Source organism: Anopheles gambiae, chromosome 2, assembly GCF_943734735.2.
Source record: "Anopheles gambiae chromosome 2, idAnoGambNW_F1_1, whole genome shotgun sequence".
Lineage (NCBI taxonomy): Eukaryota > Metazoa > Arthropoda > Insecta > Diptera > Culicidae > Anopheles > Anopheles gambiae.
This window is the reverse complement of record NC_064601.1, coordinates 22,170,615-22,188,490: the sequence shown is the minus strand read 5'-3', so window position 1 is coordinate 22,188,490 and position 17,876 is coordinate 22,170,615. Positions and strand designations below refer to the sequence as shown.

Here is a 17,876-nt window from a genome sequence, read left to right as displayed (position 1 = left end):
TTACATCCGCCGTCCATCGATTCGATCTCACCTAGTTAAGTTCTAGTGTCTAGTGCCAGCTCACTTTGACAAACTACACACATCCCAAGAGAACGTGTGAGAGGTGTGCATTGCGAATTGGCAGCCATTGGACGGTATGGGACAAACACGGCACATAAGTGTCCAAATATGTCAACATGCCGGCGCGTCGATGAACTGCTAGAAGCAGTTCTAGAGCGTAAGAGGGACGAAGAACGGATGGATGGGCCTGTATATGCAGGACCTGATAGCTGAAGAGTTGTTTGACAACACGAATCACGTCACGTCTTTGTTCGTTCGGCTTTGTCGGGGGAGCGGGCGGATTGACAAATCGACACAAATCGAGAAGCAGTTGCGTGTGGGAGCACTAACAAGCAACAAATAAAAGGACGAAAAGCTATCACAATGTTCAGTGTACCAGAGAGAGAGAGGGAGCTCGCTTTATGGTGGTATAATGATATTCTTGAAAGAGCACGTTTCGCCAGACTTCGCCGTGTGTGTGTGTTTGTGTGATGAAGAAGAGGAACGGGGACGCAGATTTATTACTCTTGCCCGTCGATACTGACGTGTCGATGAAAGTTTTCGATGGAACGAAACGAAAAGCATCAAAGACTTCGAAGAGTCCAGTGCTGGGATTACCTCGTTCGGTGGCCAACCTTTGTATATATCAAAGCAAAAGTCACAATCAAGAAAGGACACAAGAATTTCGAATTCGGATTTCGATGGCTTAACCGGTAGTTTCCGACCAACGCTTCTTCGCCTCTTTATAATTGATCCCCTCTTGGACCTTGGACACCTTGATCCACAACCATTCTGCTTCATCATGGACGTACAGAAATGTGAGCCTAACAGCACAAAGCACCAAAGCAAAGCAGTAGTAGTAGTAGGGTAAACGTACCTATAGTGGTGCTAGTACCAATAGTGGTGGTATTGCACTAAAATGCGTCTCATACGATAAATTAATAGTAGTTAAGTTTTATACGATAGTGTGAAATGTTCTCTAGTCTTTTACAAAGGATTTAAAAATGAAATGGGGCCATTCCGTTTCTTAGTGACCGAAAAATCCATTATTTTGTAAAAGGTATCAACATTTTTCCAAAATCCTTAGGATTTCATAACGATGCTCATATTTTTGTTAACGTTCTAAATGACCACATAACAACGCAATTATTAGTTTTTTAACATAATTGTTATCAAATGATATTGTTTTATTCAAATTCATTGGCTTTTGACCATGTTTACGTATTTTTAAGTGTTTTTTACGATAGTGCCATTATAGGTACACCAAACAGGCATGTTCCTATAGTGGTCCTAGTTCTAAAACCAATAAAAACAGGTAATTTTAGATTTTTTCAACGACATTTTTGACTTGTCGTACTGTTTTCATTAAAATAAGCAACAAAAATGAGTTTTCTGTAAGTAATTTACCAAACAAAGGCCATAATTCGCTTATTTGGCTGAGTGAAAAATCGACTTCAAATCAAGCAAACTCTTCTGGGTATGGGTGGACGACAGGTACTTCAGTCAATACTTTCAGTACTTTAGTCAATATTTTCATCAACCAAATTCATACATTTTTTACGATCAAATTACGAAAGAAATCATTATTATTGCAGTAATCCTTGCTATTCACACGAAAACAGCTTCAAAACTAAGTTATATTGATATTATACACTGTTTTGAGGCATCCTTGTTTACCACCACTATAGGAACACAATACGACGACTATAGGAACCATACCACCATTATAGGTACAACGAAGCAATCACAAAAATGTGTATTTTTTCGTAAATTTGACGTGTTTCATGGTAAAAATGGTTGTGATTGCGAAGATAAAACATATTCCAACTGTTATGTGTTAAAATGTTCAGAAATTGTCCTTCCTGACAGTTTAAATCCATTAAAATACATCTGTACCACCACAAATTGCACCACTATTGGTACATTTACCCTAGTCGGACATAGCAAAACCAATTTTCCCGCTTCAGAGAGTATGTCGGTTTCTGCAGAAATATAGCTTCTCTTTTTGGTCCGGCTAAAACATCATAACTCATCTAAGCAATTCCGTGAAGCAGGGATTACATTTTACCTCAATTCCTCCTGGCAGGCACACACAAAAAAAAAAAGACAAAACACACACACAAGCAAACGAAATACCTTTTGGAAAAGCTTCCAAAGCTTGTTCGAAATGAGCAACCTGAGATTTTGAACAGCTAAGGAACGACAACGACGACCGGCATCGGATGATGAATATTCAGCAAGCAAGTTAATCACAAAACTTTATCCCACGCTGGCCAGATTTAGGCCCGACCCTGGAGATCTAAAGCAGTCAAATATAATGCAATAATCGTAATTTTGTGCTACAATAGCCTTATTTTGGTCTTACACTGCACCGACGAAGTTTATGTGTGGGATTTTTGCAATTCAACTTAAATTATTCCATTGCTAAAGGAGCAATAAACTGCTATCAAAATAATTAAATTGCATTTAACGATAGCGTGAGCTTATTCTTGTGCATCTGTCCTTATGGTGTTGATTTTACGACCACTGCCTAGAAGTACAGTCTGTTCCCGAGTTACACGGTTCTCGACTTACGCGGATTCGGAGATACGCGGTTTTCTAAATTTGACAGATTAAATGTCAAATCAATACAATTTGCCTTTAGATCGGTATAAATTTCATTTTTGCTAACAAATTGAATCCGCTTAACAGCCAGAAATATTAGAATTTTCTGCACGAATCATAACAAATAAACGATAAAGTGTATAAAAGTACTACATTAAATAAAAAACTCGGAGTATTCAATAGAATTTTAGTCAAAAAACGTGAAATTCGACTTACGCGGATTCGTTGGGAACGCAGAAACCGCGTAACTCGGGAACAGACTGTAGTTACTAGGGGTTTGGGTTAGCAGTCCGGTTTCTGTCCAGTGGGTTCACAGATTTATAGTGCACACGGGGACACTCCGCCAGGAACTGCCATAAATTGCCTATCGATTGGCTATCGTCACCGTTGTCATACCAACTCCGTGTCTAACTGAAAAAATCCAATTGGAAAAAACACACTTCCCTTTGCGATTTCGATCGCAACCATTCCCACGAAGCAGTAGGCGGGTGCAATAAAAATAGCACCCTAACCCTATCTTCCTACGACAAACCGTCGATTCGTACCGATTGTGTGTGTGTGTGTTGGTGAAATGAAATGGAGGAAAGCAATAAATTGTGAAGATGCGACGTTTTGTGCTAAAAAAATGTGTGCATCGAGTGTCGTCGTAGTGGATTGAATTGCACCAACGGCAAACGGCGGGGTATTGTGACGTTTCGGGGAGATGCCAACAAATCCGATTACTGCTGACAAATTGAACTCCATTAGATAATGGTGGGGAAAAACACCCATCATTGACTGGTTGCGTTGACTGGTGGTACAAATCCCTGCTTTTGCAGCTGCAGTTCGAACAACGGTGCCGATCGATCAGGTTGACGGAAACGACGCTGACGATTTTGTTTGCTAATCCACATGGTCCCTCCCCTTCCCTCTCCAGGCTAGTAGTGTCTGTTGGTCAGCTAATAATTCGCACACACACACACACTCACACACGCAATCTATCTCCCTAATGCAATTTGTTTCGCGTGCATTCACATATGTGGCTTTACAATTTCAGGGTGCAGTGCAAGCAGCAACCATTTCCCATCGTCATCACCATCACCGAGCGCGCTTCCCTCACCACAATTCAATTTCGCCAAACCCCATCGACAAACCACCAAAACGAATCAACCACCAGAGAGCAAACCAAATTTCTGTCACACCATTTTTTTCTTTTCTCTTTTTACACTAACCCATTACCCCCAAAACCTTTTTGGGTAGCAGCAAATAGAAGCTTTGGAGCATTGGAAATTAAACTATTGTATCCCATTTTCTGTGCCTCTTTCTCTCTCTCTCTCTCTCTCTCTCTCTCTCTCTCTCTCTCTCTCTCTCTCTCTCTCTTTCTCGTACATTCCATCACACTCTTCACACACACACACACACACACAAATCCACGTGGACTTCAACATTCCTGGCCATCCCCTCCTCTCCACCACCACTGGAACGCGTCAGAGGACGGTGGGTCACACTACTCCTCAGACGACTGCCAGGTAACGCCCGTCATCCACGTGCTGCAGTATCCGGGCTGCGTGCCGAAACCGATCCCCTCGTTCGCGTGCATTGGCCGCTGCGCCAGCTACATCCAGGTGTCCGGCAGCAAGATCTGGCAGATGGAGCGGTCCTGCATGTGCTGCCAGGAGTCGGGCGAACGGGAAGCGTCCGTGTCGCTCTTCTGTCCCAAGGCGAAGAATGGCGAGAAAAAGTTCCGCAAAGTAGGTGTCGTACCGACCTGTGCCTGTGCTTGATCGTGCCGATGATGATGATGATGATGTTGTGTCTCCTTGTGTATGTGTGTGTGTGTGCCGTTCGTCACTCGCTACTCTCGCTAGCTCTCTGTTAAGCATGCCAGCAGCCAACGGGCGCTTATTCGCATTCCGTACGATAAGGTACCGGACCACAAGGGAAGTCCTGTACCGTTTCCCAACAGCCAAGTGGAAGCCAAGGCATACAAAAAACCAAAAACTTTTGCAAAACTACACTTTCCACCAACACCTTTCCTTCCCTTTTCCCCTTTCCCCTTCCCTTACGGCACCGCCCCAATCTACCAGGATCAGGAAGTCAAAGCTGCGCTAACATAATTCCCACCTCTCTCACGCTCACACTGCTTTGTTGCATCACAATTTCCCATTTAACGAACTATATACACGAAACACGCTGCCGGAAAAAAGGGGGGGATGGAAAAGTTTCTGCCAGCATCCCATCCAATGCAAAAAAGCTGGGCCCCAGCGCAAGCAAAAACTGACCTGGATAACTCGACGCCTTGGCAGCATATTTTGTGCGCGCTTTATTGCTTCCCGGGGCGAAAGTTTTATGTTGCATCGGGGGTTCGTTTTTTTTGTTTGTTGCTGCCTTTTTGCTTTCCATAGCTTGATAAATTTGTGTGCTTCTTTTCTAACCCCCCACCCATTCTCAAGTCCTGTCTTAAACCGATTGTTGTGCCGTTGCCTTGCTGGAGAACGTCCTTAAGCCAGAGCGAGGCCCTTTCCGTTTAGCTTTGCTTTCTCTACCCGTACGCATCTCTCCACCTGCTTTCGTGCACTAATTATGCTTCATCTTGTGCTGGGTGTGTGTGTGTGTGCTAACGTGCGCTACTAACTGGAACGCGAAAGAAGTGGTTGAGCTGCCCAGCTTTCCCCCCAAACGTTGTACTTCTTGCGTTCAAAAATTGCATAAACACTCCGCACTAACGATAAATGCAAGCGGAAGTGTGCGCTTCTCGTTAGGATGAAGGCTTGTTTTGGCAAATTATATTACCCGTTTTGCAGCACTCAGGAAATGGAAATACACTGGAGCTTTGGAGCGCCGTCTTTTTTTAATTATCTTTACTAAAGCTATTAATTTTAGCCGGAGCACTCGCGTCTTGTTGTACCAGGAAGTATAAATCATCACCGTTTTGTGGTGGCGGTGTGTGCTTTACAGCGCGCCGTTTACGTCTAGTGCGAGATCATAATCTGGTGCACTTACATTCACATTAAGCGAGCAATAAACTTCGAACCGCCAATCCGAACGATTGATGGACAGCGAGCGAGCGAGCGCAGCTTCTGGGGGCCACCGCTGGTGGGGTAATCACAGGCAGCAGGCACACGCACGGGCTGCATTCTAAGCACAGTAGCACATACCGATATATGGTGTACAGATGGCTATATCGGTGACCTACAACTCACCCCAACTACGGTGTCCCTACGGTGAGACAGAGCCTCTTGAGCCGATAAAATATTACACATTCATGAACGACACACGACAGTGTGTTGGCAGTGTAGATGCAAAGAGTAAAACAAACACAGCATGTCTGCAGATTCGTACGTGGACAACGTACGCCCGAGCAGCAGTGGCGGGAAAGGAATGAACAAGCATGTGCCGATGACGATTGTTGTTGTGCACATCAAACAAACGACGACAAAACTTTGAAGAAATCCCCTTCGTTAATCACACACAGCGCAGGCAGCAGCGGTGGTGATGGTGGTGGTGGTGGCCGCTAACTTTGCACCGGAACGTGTGCGTCATCCTAAGGGGACACACACACATCGCATTACGTGTTCCCTGGCTGTTTGGTTTGGTTCTCTCGACAGAATATCGCGATTCAGTTGGCAAGATCTTCTCCACCCGAGAGCAGGTCCTGCAAGAAGACCTGCACGCGGAATTGTGTCCCCATCGGGCCCGGCAATTGAACTGTATTTGAACGTGTGCATTGCTTTTTTAACCATCTCTTCTCTCACCTTCCAGTATGATGTGGTGAATTCTGCGTAGTTCTGCGCAAATCTCCGTAACGATCCTCGTAAACACTGATTGATCGATCGATCGCAATATCGTGGTGGGAACTGTGTTTACGTGCTTGTGTGGATGTGATGTGTTTCTTTTACAGTGTGACAGAATAAACGCACAGTTCCAGCACGGTTTTATGTCGCTCGGTGTTAACGGGTGCAGCCTAGCAGAGCAACCGTGAGAGCAAGCAGAGGAGTGAAACTTCATAATCAGCAACACGTTCCCCAATCATCATCAATCGCAATCATTGCGCTCCTCTGTGGTAAGGCAACTCCAACAAACCCTGCAAACCCCCCTGCATCCGTGCCACCGCATTCCCCATCGCTCCCATCGTTCCCTCAACCCCTTAGCGGCACTCCACCATCCTTAGGACAGGGTCGACGGCACGAGCGCACCCAGCATCACCGTCACCAAAACCACCACCACCACCACCACCACCATCACGACGGATTCTACGTAGCATACTAACACCCCCCAAAACCGTTTCAAGTTGGAAGGAAAAATCTTCTCGGCGGTGAACAACTTTCTCACTGCATCGACCTTCGTCAAAGACATCAGACAACTGATCATGGTGAGTAGAAGTAGTAGCATTGAGGGGAGGGCAAGCAAAAAGGGACATAACTCTTTACGGTCTCCAAAAGGCCGGCTCTCGCAGCCATTGGACGTGAGAAATGCGTCAAACACACACAAAAAAAACGGGGAAACACGCTTCCACCGAACTTCTCTGGCTGACGTTTGAGAGCTGAGCACAAATTGCGTTACTTTCGCGCTGCGATATGGCTGTTGAGATAATTAGATTCTATAGCGGGAGGGGTTGGAGAGCTATTGAAGAAGAAACTTTTCTACCCAGAAGAGGCGCATCAGAGGGTATATACTCTTTAAAGTACTTCAAACATCTCAATTACACAAAAAGGAACAACGTGGAGCAAGAAGACGGTCCAACACAATTCAATTTCCCGTTTTCCAGTCTACAACAATGTTAGGATCCTCTGCAGCCATTCTCATCCTCTTAATAAACCCATAAAGTTTAGGATAATGCTAATTAAATGACACACAACGCGAGCAGCATCTTATCGTGCCGAAGACACGGCGCACACCTGAACACATTCTCATACACTAAGGGACCGCACTTTGCGCTATCGGACGCTATCTTCTCCGGCAAGATAGAGCTTGGAGGAGGGGCAGGATATATTTCCCACGCTGGTGGGCCACCGTCCCCGTTCACAGTTCATTCGTTGCCCACCGAAACACGTTGCCCAAAGGTTGATGAATACACATTCTCTAATCTGCCATAAATTAATCCACCTAAACTGATTACCGGATTCGCGGTCTGGTCGCAGTCGGGTCGGAGGCTTATTTCCCAACCATTGACTCTCTTCCACACACACGCGCATACGGAAACAAAGAGCGTAATAATTTAGTCATTAGCAGAAAGGGCGCGCCTCCTCCCGGGCATCCGCACCCGTCGAAAATTCGTAATCGGGAAAGCGGGGTTGTGGCTGGGGCCGATAAAAGCGCACGCAAGTTAGTTTACGGGCATGCTTTCACATCCAGCCGCCCTGCACGTGTGAGTTGGGTCCTCAGAAATGCGGTACGGGTGCGAGAGATAAGGGAGTTGATAAAGTGTACCAACATACCAGCCGTCTCGTGCCATTCCACCGCCTCCAGCGTGTAAATCATATGCATATGTTAATAATAAATTTACTATTTAGTTATCGCGCAGGTTCGGTGTAGTGGGAGTTCCTCTTCTGATGGCTCAGGCTTGGCGGATTGCTTTCCCGCTTCTGCACGGTGTGGAGAACTGTCGTGGTAGGGCTGACGCAACAGCTTATACCGATACCGGGGAAGTTGCGCTACACAACACCCGGGGAAAAGCTTTCCCCGATCGGAGACTGTTACTGTATCTAATTTTACATCACACAGGAGATTTTATCAGGTTTCTTACGAACACGCCCTTTTACACAGCCTGTGCCTATTCGGGGACGTCTCTCGTTCCTACAAAGCTACCCAGTGCCAGCGCCAGCTACTCAACTGTAAAACCATGCTTTTCCCCATTAATGGTTTCGAAAACTTTGACAACATACTTCATGCATGTTTCCACACAAACACAAACACACAACCTCTTGTTCTGTGGAGCTGTGTCTCAGCTGGAATCGGCTTACACGACTACGACTTACGGAATGGGAAAGACCAAATCACTACCAGTGAGTGTTGCCGAAACCATTCCATGACAGATTAAACCACTACAATCTGAAGAAAGTGCCATTTAATGCCGGTGACTTCAGTGGAAAGAAATGAACTCCCGCACCGGACAAAGGTCAACCGTTCAACTCGACGGGGGGAAACACTATTTGACCATTAGCTTTTATCGTGCTCTCCTTCTTGGGGGCGGGGGGCGGTTGTCGTCAGGAGCATCAAGCTGTGTAACGACATTGGCAATCTTTTATGCGACGATTTCCAACGCCACCGCCTGCTACTCGTACGCTCCTGGCACACGACTCCTGGAGAAATGCGGAGAAATGGTTGTCACACCAACACGGTACTGGGAGGACCGGTGGCACATGAGATTCTTTTCTGTCCTCGCTCAGACACACTCTCCTGTGCGTGCCATGTGGTGGTTGACCTCGCGCTACAAAGCAAATGCGCAAGTAAGAAAAATTGTCCTATCAACATCGTCTGTTTCTTGGGCGATCGAGATGCAAGCACCACTGCTTGATAAACTTGCTGACTTTCAGTCTCCCTTTTGCGTACTTGGTATAGCGTACTTTCAGCCCTGGGGTAACAAATATTGCTTTAATACGCTGACCAAAGAGCGAACGGCTAGCCGACCAGCTCTAAGTTGCTCTTGATGTCAATCAAATTTCCCCCGAGTATTGAAGCAGGGAATTAACTTATTAAAGTTGCAAGATCCTCCTGTTGCTCCGGGTCTTCGGATGGTCTCCGGCAAGCTGCTCAGCGCGAGTCAAATGTTGCAGCCCCCCAGCGAACAGACGGCACAGATCTGCGAGACGTTCAGAATTGACTTCCAGGCTCCAAGTCTCTCCCGTTCCAAACAACCATTGCACAAAACGACGAAGCTAACTATAATTAAGTTTTCGCTCAGCGCCCACAACGAGAGCACACACACACGAATTTTAATGAGCAGATGGTGGTGAGTGTGGGCTCCCCGCACGTGCTTGCACAGTGCCTTAAATTGCTGCTAAATTTCACCAACTCTCTAAACACCCTAACGCAAAAAGAAGAAAAACAACCGGCGGCTCAAAATCCCACTTACGCGACTTGTTGCTCTCGACGACATCGATGTTCGGCGCTTTCTTTTCCTTTTTTTCTTGTTAGCCACTTTGTTTGCTTTCCATTCCGCTGGCGCCCATGAACCCGTGAAATCGACCGATGACGATAATGAGAACCGGCGGTGCCGGTTGCGTGTAGCGTCATTTGCTATTGTCGACGTGCTGTTATAATGTTTCCGAATAATGTCCACCCGAACATTAAGGAACAAGTGAATCGATTTTTGTCATAAAATGACGGTAACGATGATGATGATGATGATGATGAAATGATTAACGCAACATGGCGCGCACACACAGTAAAGCATCAAAGGACACGTGATACTAGGAATAGGGCCCGCCTGCCAGATGGTGCAACGCCAGTGGGCTAATTGGCTGCTGTTGTACGTTGTACGGCAGTGGCGTGGAGATAGAGCTCGCTTTATGAATTTTGAAAATTGCCAAAAAAAAGGAACACTTTGCGCGAAGAGTACTTCAATTTTCAACCTATCCATTACACCCATCAGGATCGTCATTTACACCTTTAACAGCATTTAATGCGTTTTATTCCATTTTCCACAATGGCTGTCCACTTCTTGCCCCACAAAATTAAAGAGTCCATCGATAGCGGCACAAACAAAGGCCGAAATTGATGCCCCGGACAAGCCTACGGTACCGGCCAATAATTATCGACAAAACGGGACGGCAAAGGGGAAGGGCTCGTTACAAACGCCGTACCACCACCGTCAGCCGCCGGGTATATAGAAACATCAAAAACTCGTCAAATATTTGCCAACAATTCACTTTGAAGCCGAGTTTTGAGTCCTTCCCGCACGAAACGGGCAACGCAATCCGAAGCGGAAATAACGCATAACTTTTACGCATAAAATATGGGTGGAAAATCAATACTATTTGCATGGGAAGGAGTGCGGCTATTTTCTCCCTTATCACCGTTAGCGTTTGCAGCATGCCGCCAGCGATGAAATCTGTACACTTTAAATGCTTTCCATTGAGAAACGTTTGGGAGGTTTTTTTGTTTGTGCTCAGATGCCCATTCAGTCCTCTCAAGGGTCGCAAAGCATACAAATTATACTACTTTCATTGTTTGCTTACGGTTCCGGAAACCCCGGGGGAAAACGGCGGCCCCTTCCCACGCAAAAGCTGTCATTGGCAAACATTTCATTTCAAACGTGTCATTGAACAGCCCCCGACTGAACCCGGAAGGGCAAAAGGGACGATTTTTATCGTTGGCATCATTTAATTTTGTGCCAAGTACTATAACAAAGCAGCAGAGTACCCCCACTTTCCTCACGTTTCCAACCCAAGCGCATTTGTGTCATGCCGACCGGCTGCTGCTGCTACTGTGGAATGCAATCAATTGTTTACTAACGTTCGTAAATAACTAACGACCTTTCAATGTGAAACATTTCGTTTCCGCAAACCCAACCGAGTGTATACCGACCGAGTTCTGGTTTTCTGTTTTCACATGCTGTTTTCACGTGAGTTTTTCACCATTTCCAACCAATTCGTTCGGTGTGTTGCAGGATGCCCGCGCGTTGAGTGGCGTTTTTTGTTCGATTCAATTTAAAAACGTGTTTGGCGCGTTAGCTCGTGATTGCATTTCGGAGTCAATCAAATCATATTAACCACCTTTTCGCACGTGACAACGGTACCTTTTCGGTGCCGTGGTGGAGCAGCAGCCGGTGCTGGGATGGGTTGGGGATGGGTTCTTTTCCGGCAGCGTTTGGATGCGGTAGAAATACCTACAAAAAAGAAGCAAAAGAATTTAAATTTAAATTTATATCGCTTCTATCGACAACCTACCGGCAATGGCGTGTGGTGGTGAGGGTGGCAATGGCCTGTTTTCTGTTTCACGCCGTCACATTTCACTTCACCCGTGTTTACACGTGTTGATCCTCTCGTATTACCACCACTTGTCAACGGTAGGATTACAAAACACGGCGAGGATATTCACCGGGGGTTTCACAGCGTTGTGCCGGAGGAACCCTTTCTCCGTGCCATGTGTGTTGATTCAATTGCTTTACCTATTACGTATGCAATCAACAAGGGCGGGAGAGTAGGTATAAGCAGAAGAGCAGAAACCCCCAAACGGGCGTATGTTTTTATCGTTTCCACGTCACAACCGTCAGTCCTAAGCAAATATTATCCTTTTTTTCTCACCTTTCTCACCCCTTCTCATGCCAACCCCAACAGACCCGACAGACAAACAACGACCCTACGACTGCACCGGAGGCGGGACCGAACGCGGGCAATGAGCAGCAGCAGCAGCAGTACCATTCCCATCGTCCCGACTCGACCAGCGGCCACAGTGGCGGTGGCCGGTCGAGTTCCCGCTCCCCGATCGATCCGTACCGGCAGGACAGCCTCAATCAACCGCCCAGCGACTGCTCCAGCCTGGACGGGAACGTGTTCGTCGAGGGTGGTGCGAACGTGCCGCTGCACGGCAAACAGCGCCGCTCGCAGACGACCGATTCGCTCACGTCCGGCACCAACATTAGCTACAGCCTAAACAAACGCTTCATCTCGAAGAACCAGATGAAGGAGTTCCGGGAGGCGTTCCGGCTGTTCGACAAGGACAACGACGGTTCGATCACGAAGGAGGAGCTCGGGACGGTGATGCGCTCGCTCGGGCAGTTTGCCCGGGTCGAGGAGCTGCAGGAGATGCTGCTCGAGATTGACGTGGATGGCGATGGGAACGTCAGCTTCGAGGAGTTTGTCGACATCATGTCCAACATGACGGACACGGTGGCGGAAACGTCGGCCGACCAGGAGGAGCGCGAGCTGCGCGATGCGTTCCGGGTGTTCGACAAGCACAACCGGGGCTACATTACCGCGTCCGATCTGCGCGCGGTGCTGCAGTGTTTGGGCGAAGATCTGGACGAGGAAGAGAGTAAGTAGAGTCAGTGCGGTCCTTCTGATGATCCAAATTATTATCTTCAATCTCTCTCTCTCTCCCCCGCCACACACAGTCGAGGATATGATCAAGGAGGTGGACGTGGACGGTGACGGGCGGATCGATTTCTACGAGTTTGTGCACGCGCTCGGCGAGCCGGAAGATTCGCAGGAAAACGATGAGGATGATGAGATCGTTTCCCAGCGCTCCCCGTCGTTCGATGTGCAAGTTTAAGGCGCCGAGCCGAGGCAGCGTGCCAAAGGACAGGCAAAGCCAATTTTATCGAAAATACTACGGCGGCAGTTTAAGCAACTTAATCGTATTTTCGCTTCATCGTAACATTTGGATAGGTGTGAAGGAACGCGCCAGCGTTCAATGATACTCCGCAATTTCAATGTTCTGCAAAGTGCACACACACACACAATGGCGAAGATTACGCAAATTACACCAAACAACAACAACAACAAAAAACGCACTATGCTCGCATATAACTTAAAAAAGCCAAATTTTTAAAAGTCTTTTTCCATCGTATTTACTGTTTCACATGAAGAAAGCAAAACCAACAAAAAAAAACTAAAAAATAAATACAAAAATATACACTCGGATAAAAATATAAAAAAGAAGCAATTACCACATACCATTTGATAGGAAATAAGAAATTAGGTGAAAAAGCATGTTACCGCGCTAGCAAGGAAAGCACGCCACAAGATGATGCAAAACAGATGTTTCGCGAACTCGATATCACTTTTTCCGAAATCGTTTTTCTCCTCTTGCAGCTACCGTCTGCGACCGTGTTGCTGCAATCACTGTGTTCGCCTACTATGATAAATATGTCTGGTACTGTACACGGAGCACTAACGGAAAACATATCAACCGCAAGGATGATGTTGCTTGCGCACAACTGTATGGGATTGCGCAAAACGTGCTCTATACAACACGCAAGCCGGTACCGGCGCGCGGTAAATCTGGTAGAACTATTTAAATGGAATTTATTTGAATCTAGCTTTTCAAGCCATTTCTTTTCACTGGTTAATACTGTACATTTATCATTGTTGAACGATGAGCGTGTGGTCTTAGTGTGGTTGAGTTGGGGGGCGATTTGCGCCAACGTACACGCGAATGCAACTATTAGCTAATAGGTATGGGGACATTATTAAAACATTCATCTTGTAAGCGATGCACTTACTTTATAGACCAGTTAGGTTCAGTATTTTTGGACTGTGTATGCGAATTTCTTAAGGCTTGTAAAACTCTCTATGTCATAAACAGTGGCGTGTAGCACGCGCGAAGTGCTGCATAAAGCAATGTTTTGCATTTAGTCTTGAAGGGTAAAACATTAAAAAGTTTAATATTTTTCCCACAGTTGCTGACGGTAAAAGATAAATCATCAATATTCGCAAATCAAAACTATACTACGATAACATATTGAAAGATGCTATTTAACATTGCATTGCAAACACGCATAATCACGTACCAAACTTTTGAGGAAAGTCACAAACGTTCGTTACCACATTTGCCCACGTGTACAATCTTGAGCGTAACACTAAACATCAATAAATGTTAAGGAATTTTATGTATGTTTAACTACACTGTTTCTTCGGTGTTTGGTGTTCTAATCCGAAAATATTGTTAGTGAAGGGGAAAAGCAAGAGAATCCACTTACCTCTCAGAGCGTTTTTTTTTTTCTGTTTAAAATGAAGTCGGCAACGGACGTTTCGCGTTCTTTCGGTTAAATGGACGGCCATGAATTGGCCAAAAAGGACAGTGGCGTAACATTCATTTCAGTGTTAATTCTTATTTCTAGACATCACGATATCTTTCGGAGATTACCACGGTTGTCCGGCTGCCACCATGAACACTTTAAAAAATACTTGCCTGCTGGTGCATCCTTTATCGCGTAAGACATTCCTTCGGCATGTGACCGCAGTCGCCCAGCGTGCGGAGCGACACCCGCCCATCGGGATAGATCGACACCCAGGACAAGGAAGCGTGGCCAAGGGAAATGCGGAGCCACCCTTCGGCCGGATATTGCAGTGCCCGGCACACGAAATACCGTATCACGTTGGCATGGCACACGATGATGGTGTACGAGTCTGACTTTTGGGATGGATCGGCACGGTAGAAATACTTCCGGAACGCACCCTCAATCCGAGCACCGTCCTGGAAGAACTGCTAAAAGTGGCACACATGGGATGGAAGGGAAAGAAGGTGTGTTCATCAGTGAGACAAACTGTTTTACCCGCAGCCTCTCTACCGCAACCCTCATTTACCGATGCTTCCGGACGCCAGTGGCCAACGGGTGGTTCCGGTGGAATGGGGGAGCCCTCCTCGAGCAGTGGACAATTGATCAGCTTTAGATGCGACAGCGATTTGCCAATGATTTCTGCCGTCTCCTGTGCCCGGGTCATCGTCGAACGGACAATTTCATCGTACGGCAGGGCAAGCTGCTTCAACCGCTCACCGCTCAGTGCGGCCTGCCGGCGACCCAGCTCGGTTAGCGTACGCTGCGCATCGGTCAGCCCGTCCATGTTGTACTGGCCGTGGCGCACCAGGATCAGATGGCGTATGGCGCGGCCCTTCTTCATCTCCACCGCTTTGTTGTAATCGTTCTGCGATTCCGGATCGTCTACCTTTCTCAGTGGCTTTACAAGGCTCTTCGGGTCACGACTAAAAAGAGAGGGGTACAAAATGATTGTAAAAAACGACCCATTTTTTCACTACATGGTCCGCGCTACTTACTGGTCCCAGTTCCAGTCCCATCGGGCACACGGGGACGGTTCATAGTTGGTTGTGAACGAGTTTTCCACCGTCTGGCGTTCGAACGCGTTCGACGCAAACCAGTAACCGGATGCACCACCTACCACACCGATTACGGTGCCCGTGAATAACTTTTTCGACATAAATCGGCTCCACACTCCCATGGTTTACAGCGGTCTAAGATTTCTGCAACAGATGCGATTGAGGTTAGAGCACAGTTACACCGGCAACGCAAACCCACACGGTACTTACTCCTACAATAAACTCAACGTATGAATACAATGTTCTATGAACTTTAAAGTCTTAACTTTCTAAACACGTACAATACTTATCACAATAAACTGAACTACAAAACAAGTAATTAAGTACGGCGTTTCGGCAATACTCGCTCGACGCGAAACCGAATTCACTTCGAGTGTTTTTCTTTTTTGTGTTTTTTTCATGCTTCAATTGTCAAAGCGGCGTCGTAGGTTTATACCGTAGAGTTGTAATGCTTTTGTTAACCCTTTTGCTGAGGGCCAGTGAGAAAATTGGAAATTTTGTTCTTTTTTTAATGAAACCGAGATTTGTTTTCAAGTTTCTGTTTTGCTTTTCATTCTTCTTGAAATACCACTGATAATTAGCATTCTTGCATCACTTTTTTTCTGTTTTTCGCTTTCCGAGAGAATACGCTCCAAAGAGTTTCCCCCTCCAAATAGAGGCTGAGTGCAAGCGCCACCGATAGTTGTCTTTACGAGCGAGCAACGAAGTAACCTGTTGAATTTAATCGCCTAGCAACCGTCCGAGAACGTAGACGTATCTCCTCATCCACTTGTGCCGCTCTCGCGTTCGATCGATCGAAGAACGAAAAAAAAAGTGTGTGAATCACAGAAAATGGCTTCGGGAAAGATTCTCATCTACGGTGGCCGCGGTGCTCTCGGTGCGTCGTGTGTGCAGTTCTTCAAAAAGAACAACTGGGTAAGTGATGCAGTGCTGCACTTTTGCACAATTTTCCCCACTGAATAGGTGGAAAGTGAATGATTATTTAACATACACACCACTTCCCTTCACCGCATCTCGACCGCACGCGTCCTTGGGCAGTGGGTAGGTTCGATCGATCTGACGGAAAACGATGCGGCCGACGCCAACATCGTGGTGGACCGTGACGCCGACTGGGTGGCGCAAGAGGCGGCCGTGTTGAGCAAGGTCGGTGCCGAGCTGAAGGGCGAAACGCTCGACGCCATCATCTGCGTCGCGGGCGGTTGGGCCGGAGGTAACGCGAAGAAGGACCTTGCCAAGAGCTCCGACCTCATGTGGAAGCAGTCGGTGTGGTCGTCCGCCATCTCGGCGACGGTCGGTGCCAACCATCTGAAGCCAGGCGGTTTGCTGGTGCTGACGGGAGCGAACCCCGCCCTCGAGGGTACCCCGGGTATGATTGGCTACGGTATGGCGAAGGCCGCCGTGCATCAGCTGACGAAGAGTTTGGCCGGCGAGAAGTCGGGCCTGCCGGACAATTCACTCGTCGTGTCCATCCTGCCCGTCACGCTCGATACGCCGATGAACCGCAAATGGATGCCGGATGCGGATACGTCCACCTGGACGCCGCTCGAGTTCCTTTCTGAGTAAGTACAGAGTGGTGGGGCTGGTGCGGAGCGCGTCGACAAAACCGTGCTTCAATGCGCTATTTACTTTTCAGGCTGTTCCACAAGTGGTCCAAGGGAGAGGAGCGTCCCGCCAACGGCAGCCTGGTTAAGCTGATTACCAAAGACTCCAAAACAGAGATGGTAATCGTCTAAGCGGCGGGGAGACCGCACACCACGTCCGTGCCCTTCCCGAATCTCAACTCCACTGTATGCTCTCTTTCTTTCTCTCTTTCTATACATTGATTCCACCGTTTTGTGACGGTACATTCCATGATGGGGTCGATTTACTTAAAAAACAAAACAAAAACAAACAAACACATTCCAGAAATCGTAAACCGCCAAAAATCCTTAAACTGTGAGTCAGCATACAGTTCCACTGGCGCACATTGTTGTTTAATTGTTAAAAGTTGAGCGTGCATCGAATTCGTTGATCGAAACTTTAAGTGAAAATAAAGTGTAATATTGCTGTTTTGAACGGCAAATGAATCAAACATGAAACCAAACATCAATTGTTATTAACGTTAACCGAAATAGCGCTTTTTACACATGTGCGCGCGTTCACAAACGTGCCACACGGAATGCCACAGCGTGTGTTAGTATTATAGGACGACCTTCAAAAGAACACGAGAAAAACAACGGCGTGCAAATCGCGTCGGAGGAGCAATGCGGCATGGAATTGAAAGAACCTTGACTTTGTTAAGCAACGATCTCTCCCCCGTTGGGCTTAAGCGGCCGGCGCGAACGAGTGTTTGTATTGTCTCACGCGATCCGTCCGAGTCAGAGTCTGGTCTGGCTTCTCCCTCCCCAAATTGTACCCCATACCCCATTTGTTGACCGTGGTGCTCGGTTGGTGAAGGGTGCGTTTAAGAAGCATGAGCCGCATGGAAGGAATTG

General features: G+C 47.0%; 4 protein-coding genes across 7 annotated transcripts; 3 read left to right on the top strand and 1 right to left on the bottom strand.

The window, feature by feature from the left end:
* The first annotated feature begins 168 nt into the window (after positions 1–168).
* LOC5667449 (bursicon) lies at positions 169–6,753 on the top strand. Its single transcript, XM_061648491.1, has 3 exons — positions 169–217; positions 4,141–4,373; positions 6,385–6,753. Exons 1-3 carry the CDS (start codon positions 169–171, stop codon positions 6,406–6,408), a joined length of 306 nt encoding a protein of 101 aa, XP_061504475.1. The 3' UTR covers positions 6,409–6,753.
* On the top strand, positions 4,891–14,187 carry LOC1273426 (calmodulin). Of its 2 annotated transcripts, none has more exons than XM_061641785.1 (4): positions 4,891–6,685; positions 6,914–6,994; positions 11,904–12,600; positions 12,680–14,187. In XM_061641785.1, exons 2-4 carry the CDS (start codon positions 6,992–6,994, stop codon positions 12,835–12,837), a joined length of 858 nt encoding a protein of 285 aa, XP_061497769.1. In that variant the 5' UTR covers positions 4,891–6,685; positions 6,914–6,991; the 3' UTR covers positions 12,838–14,187. The 2 variants fall into 2 exon arrangements, with proteins under 2 accessions (XP_061497769.1, XP_061497768.1); XM_061641784.1 differs by having other exon boundaries at positions 4,892–6,685; positions 6,774–6,994.
* Positions 14,188–14,378: 191 nt separating this feature from the next.
* On the bottom strand, positions 14,379–15,794 carry LOC1273427 (serine/threonine-protein phosphatase Pgam5, mitochondrial). Of its 2 annotated transcripts, none has more exons than XM_061641783.1 (4): positions 15,613–15,794; positions 15,343–15,546; positions 14,874–15,270; positions 14,379–14,772 (listed from the first exon to the last, which is right to left on the bottom strand). In XM_061641783.1, exons 2-4 carry the CDS (start codon positions 15,522–15,524, stop codon positions 14,494–14,496), a joined length of 858 nt encoding a protein of 285 aa, XP_061497767.1. In that variant the 5' UTR covers positions 15,525–15,546; positions 15,613–15,794; the 3' UTR covers positions 14,379–14,493. The 2 variants fall into 2 exon arrangements, with proteins under 2 accessions (XP_061497767.1, XP_312403.4); XM_312403.6 differs by having other exon boundaries at positions 14,379–14,775; positions 15,613–15,792.
* A 45-nt stretch (positions 15,795–15,839) lies between these two features.
* LOC1273428 (dihydropteridine reductase) lies at positions 15,840–17,473 on the top strand. 2 transcript variants are annotated; one of them, XM_003436099.2, is made up of 4 exons: positions 15,840–16,317; positions 16,441–16,961; positions 17,036–17,123; positions 17,308–17,473. In XM_003436099.2, exons 1-4 carry the CDS (start codon positions 16,234–16,236, stop codon positions 17,314–17,316), a joined length of 702 nt encoding a protein of 233 aa, XP_003436147.1. In that variant the 5' UTR covers positions 15,840–16,233; the 3' UTR covers positions 17,317–17,473. The 2 variants fall into 2 exon arrangements, with proteins under 2 accessions (XP_003436147.1, XP_312404.2); XM_312404.5 differs by having other exon boundaries at positions 15,858–16,317; positions 17,036–17,473.
* Positions 17,474–17,876: the final 403 nt, after the last annotated feature.

Bases quoted from the DNA above. Each gene is read 5' to 3' on its own strand.
- LOC5667449 (XM_061648491.1), top strand. From the start codon at position 169: ATGTCAACATGCCGGCGCGTCGATGAACTGCTAGAAGCAGTTCTAGAG. The intron at 218-4,140 runs GTAAGAGGGACG...ACTACTCCTCAG, and splicing joins GCTAGAAGCAGTTCTAGAGC to ACGACTGCCAGGTAACGCCC. The intron at 4,374-6,384 runs GTAGGTGTCGTA...CTCACCTTCCAG, and splicing joins GCGAGAAAAAGTTCCGCAAA to TATGATGTGGTGAATTCTGC.
- LOC1273426 (XM_061641785.1), top strand. The intron at 12,601-12,679 runs GTAAGTAGAGTC...CGCCACACACAG, and splicing joins AGATCTGGACGAGGAAGAGA to TCGAGGATATGATCAAGGAG.
- LOC1273427 (XM_312403.6), bottom strand. From the start codon at position 15,524: ATGGGAGTGTGGAGCCGATTTATGTCGAAAAAGTTATTCACGGGCACC. The intron at 15,271-15,342 runs GTAAGTAGCGCG...CTCTCTTTTTAG, and splicing joins TGGGACTGGAACTGGGACCA to TCGTGACCCGAAGAGCCTTG. The intron at 14,776-14,873 runs GTAAATGAGGGT...TGCCACTTTTAG, and splicing joins ACTGGCGTCCGGAAGCATCG to CAGTTCTTCCAGGACGGTGC.
- LOC1273428 (XM_312404.5), top strand. From the start codon at position 16,234: ATGGCTTCGGGAAAGATTCTCATCTACGGTGGCCGCGGTGCTCTCGGT. The intron at 16,318-16,440 runs GTAAGTGATGCA...GTCCTTGGGCAG, and splicing joins TCTTCAAAAAGAACAACTGG to TGGGTAGGTTCGATCGATCT. The intron at 16,962-17,035 runs GTAAGTACAGAG...TTTACTTTTCAG, and splicing joins CCGCTCGAGTTCCTTTCTGA to GCTGTTCCACAAGTGGTCCA.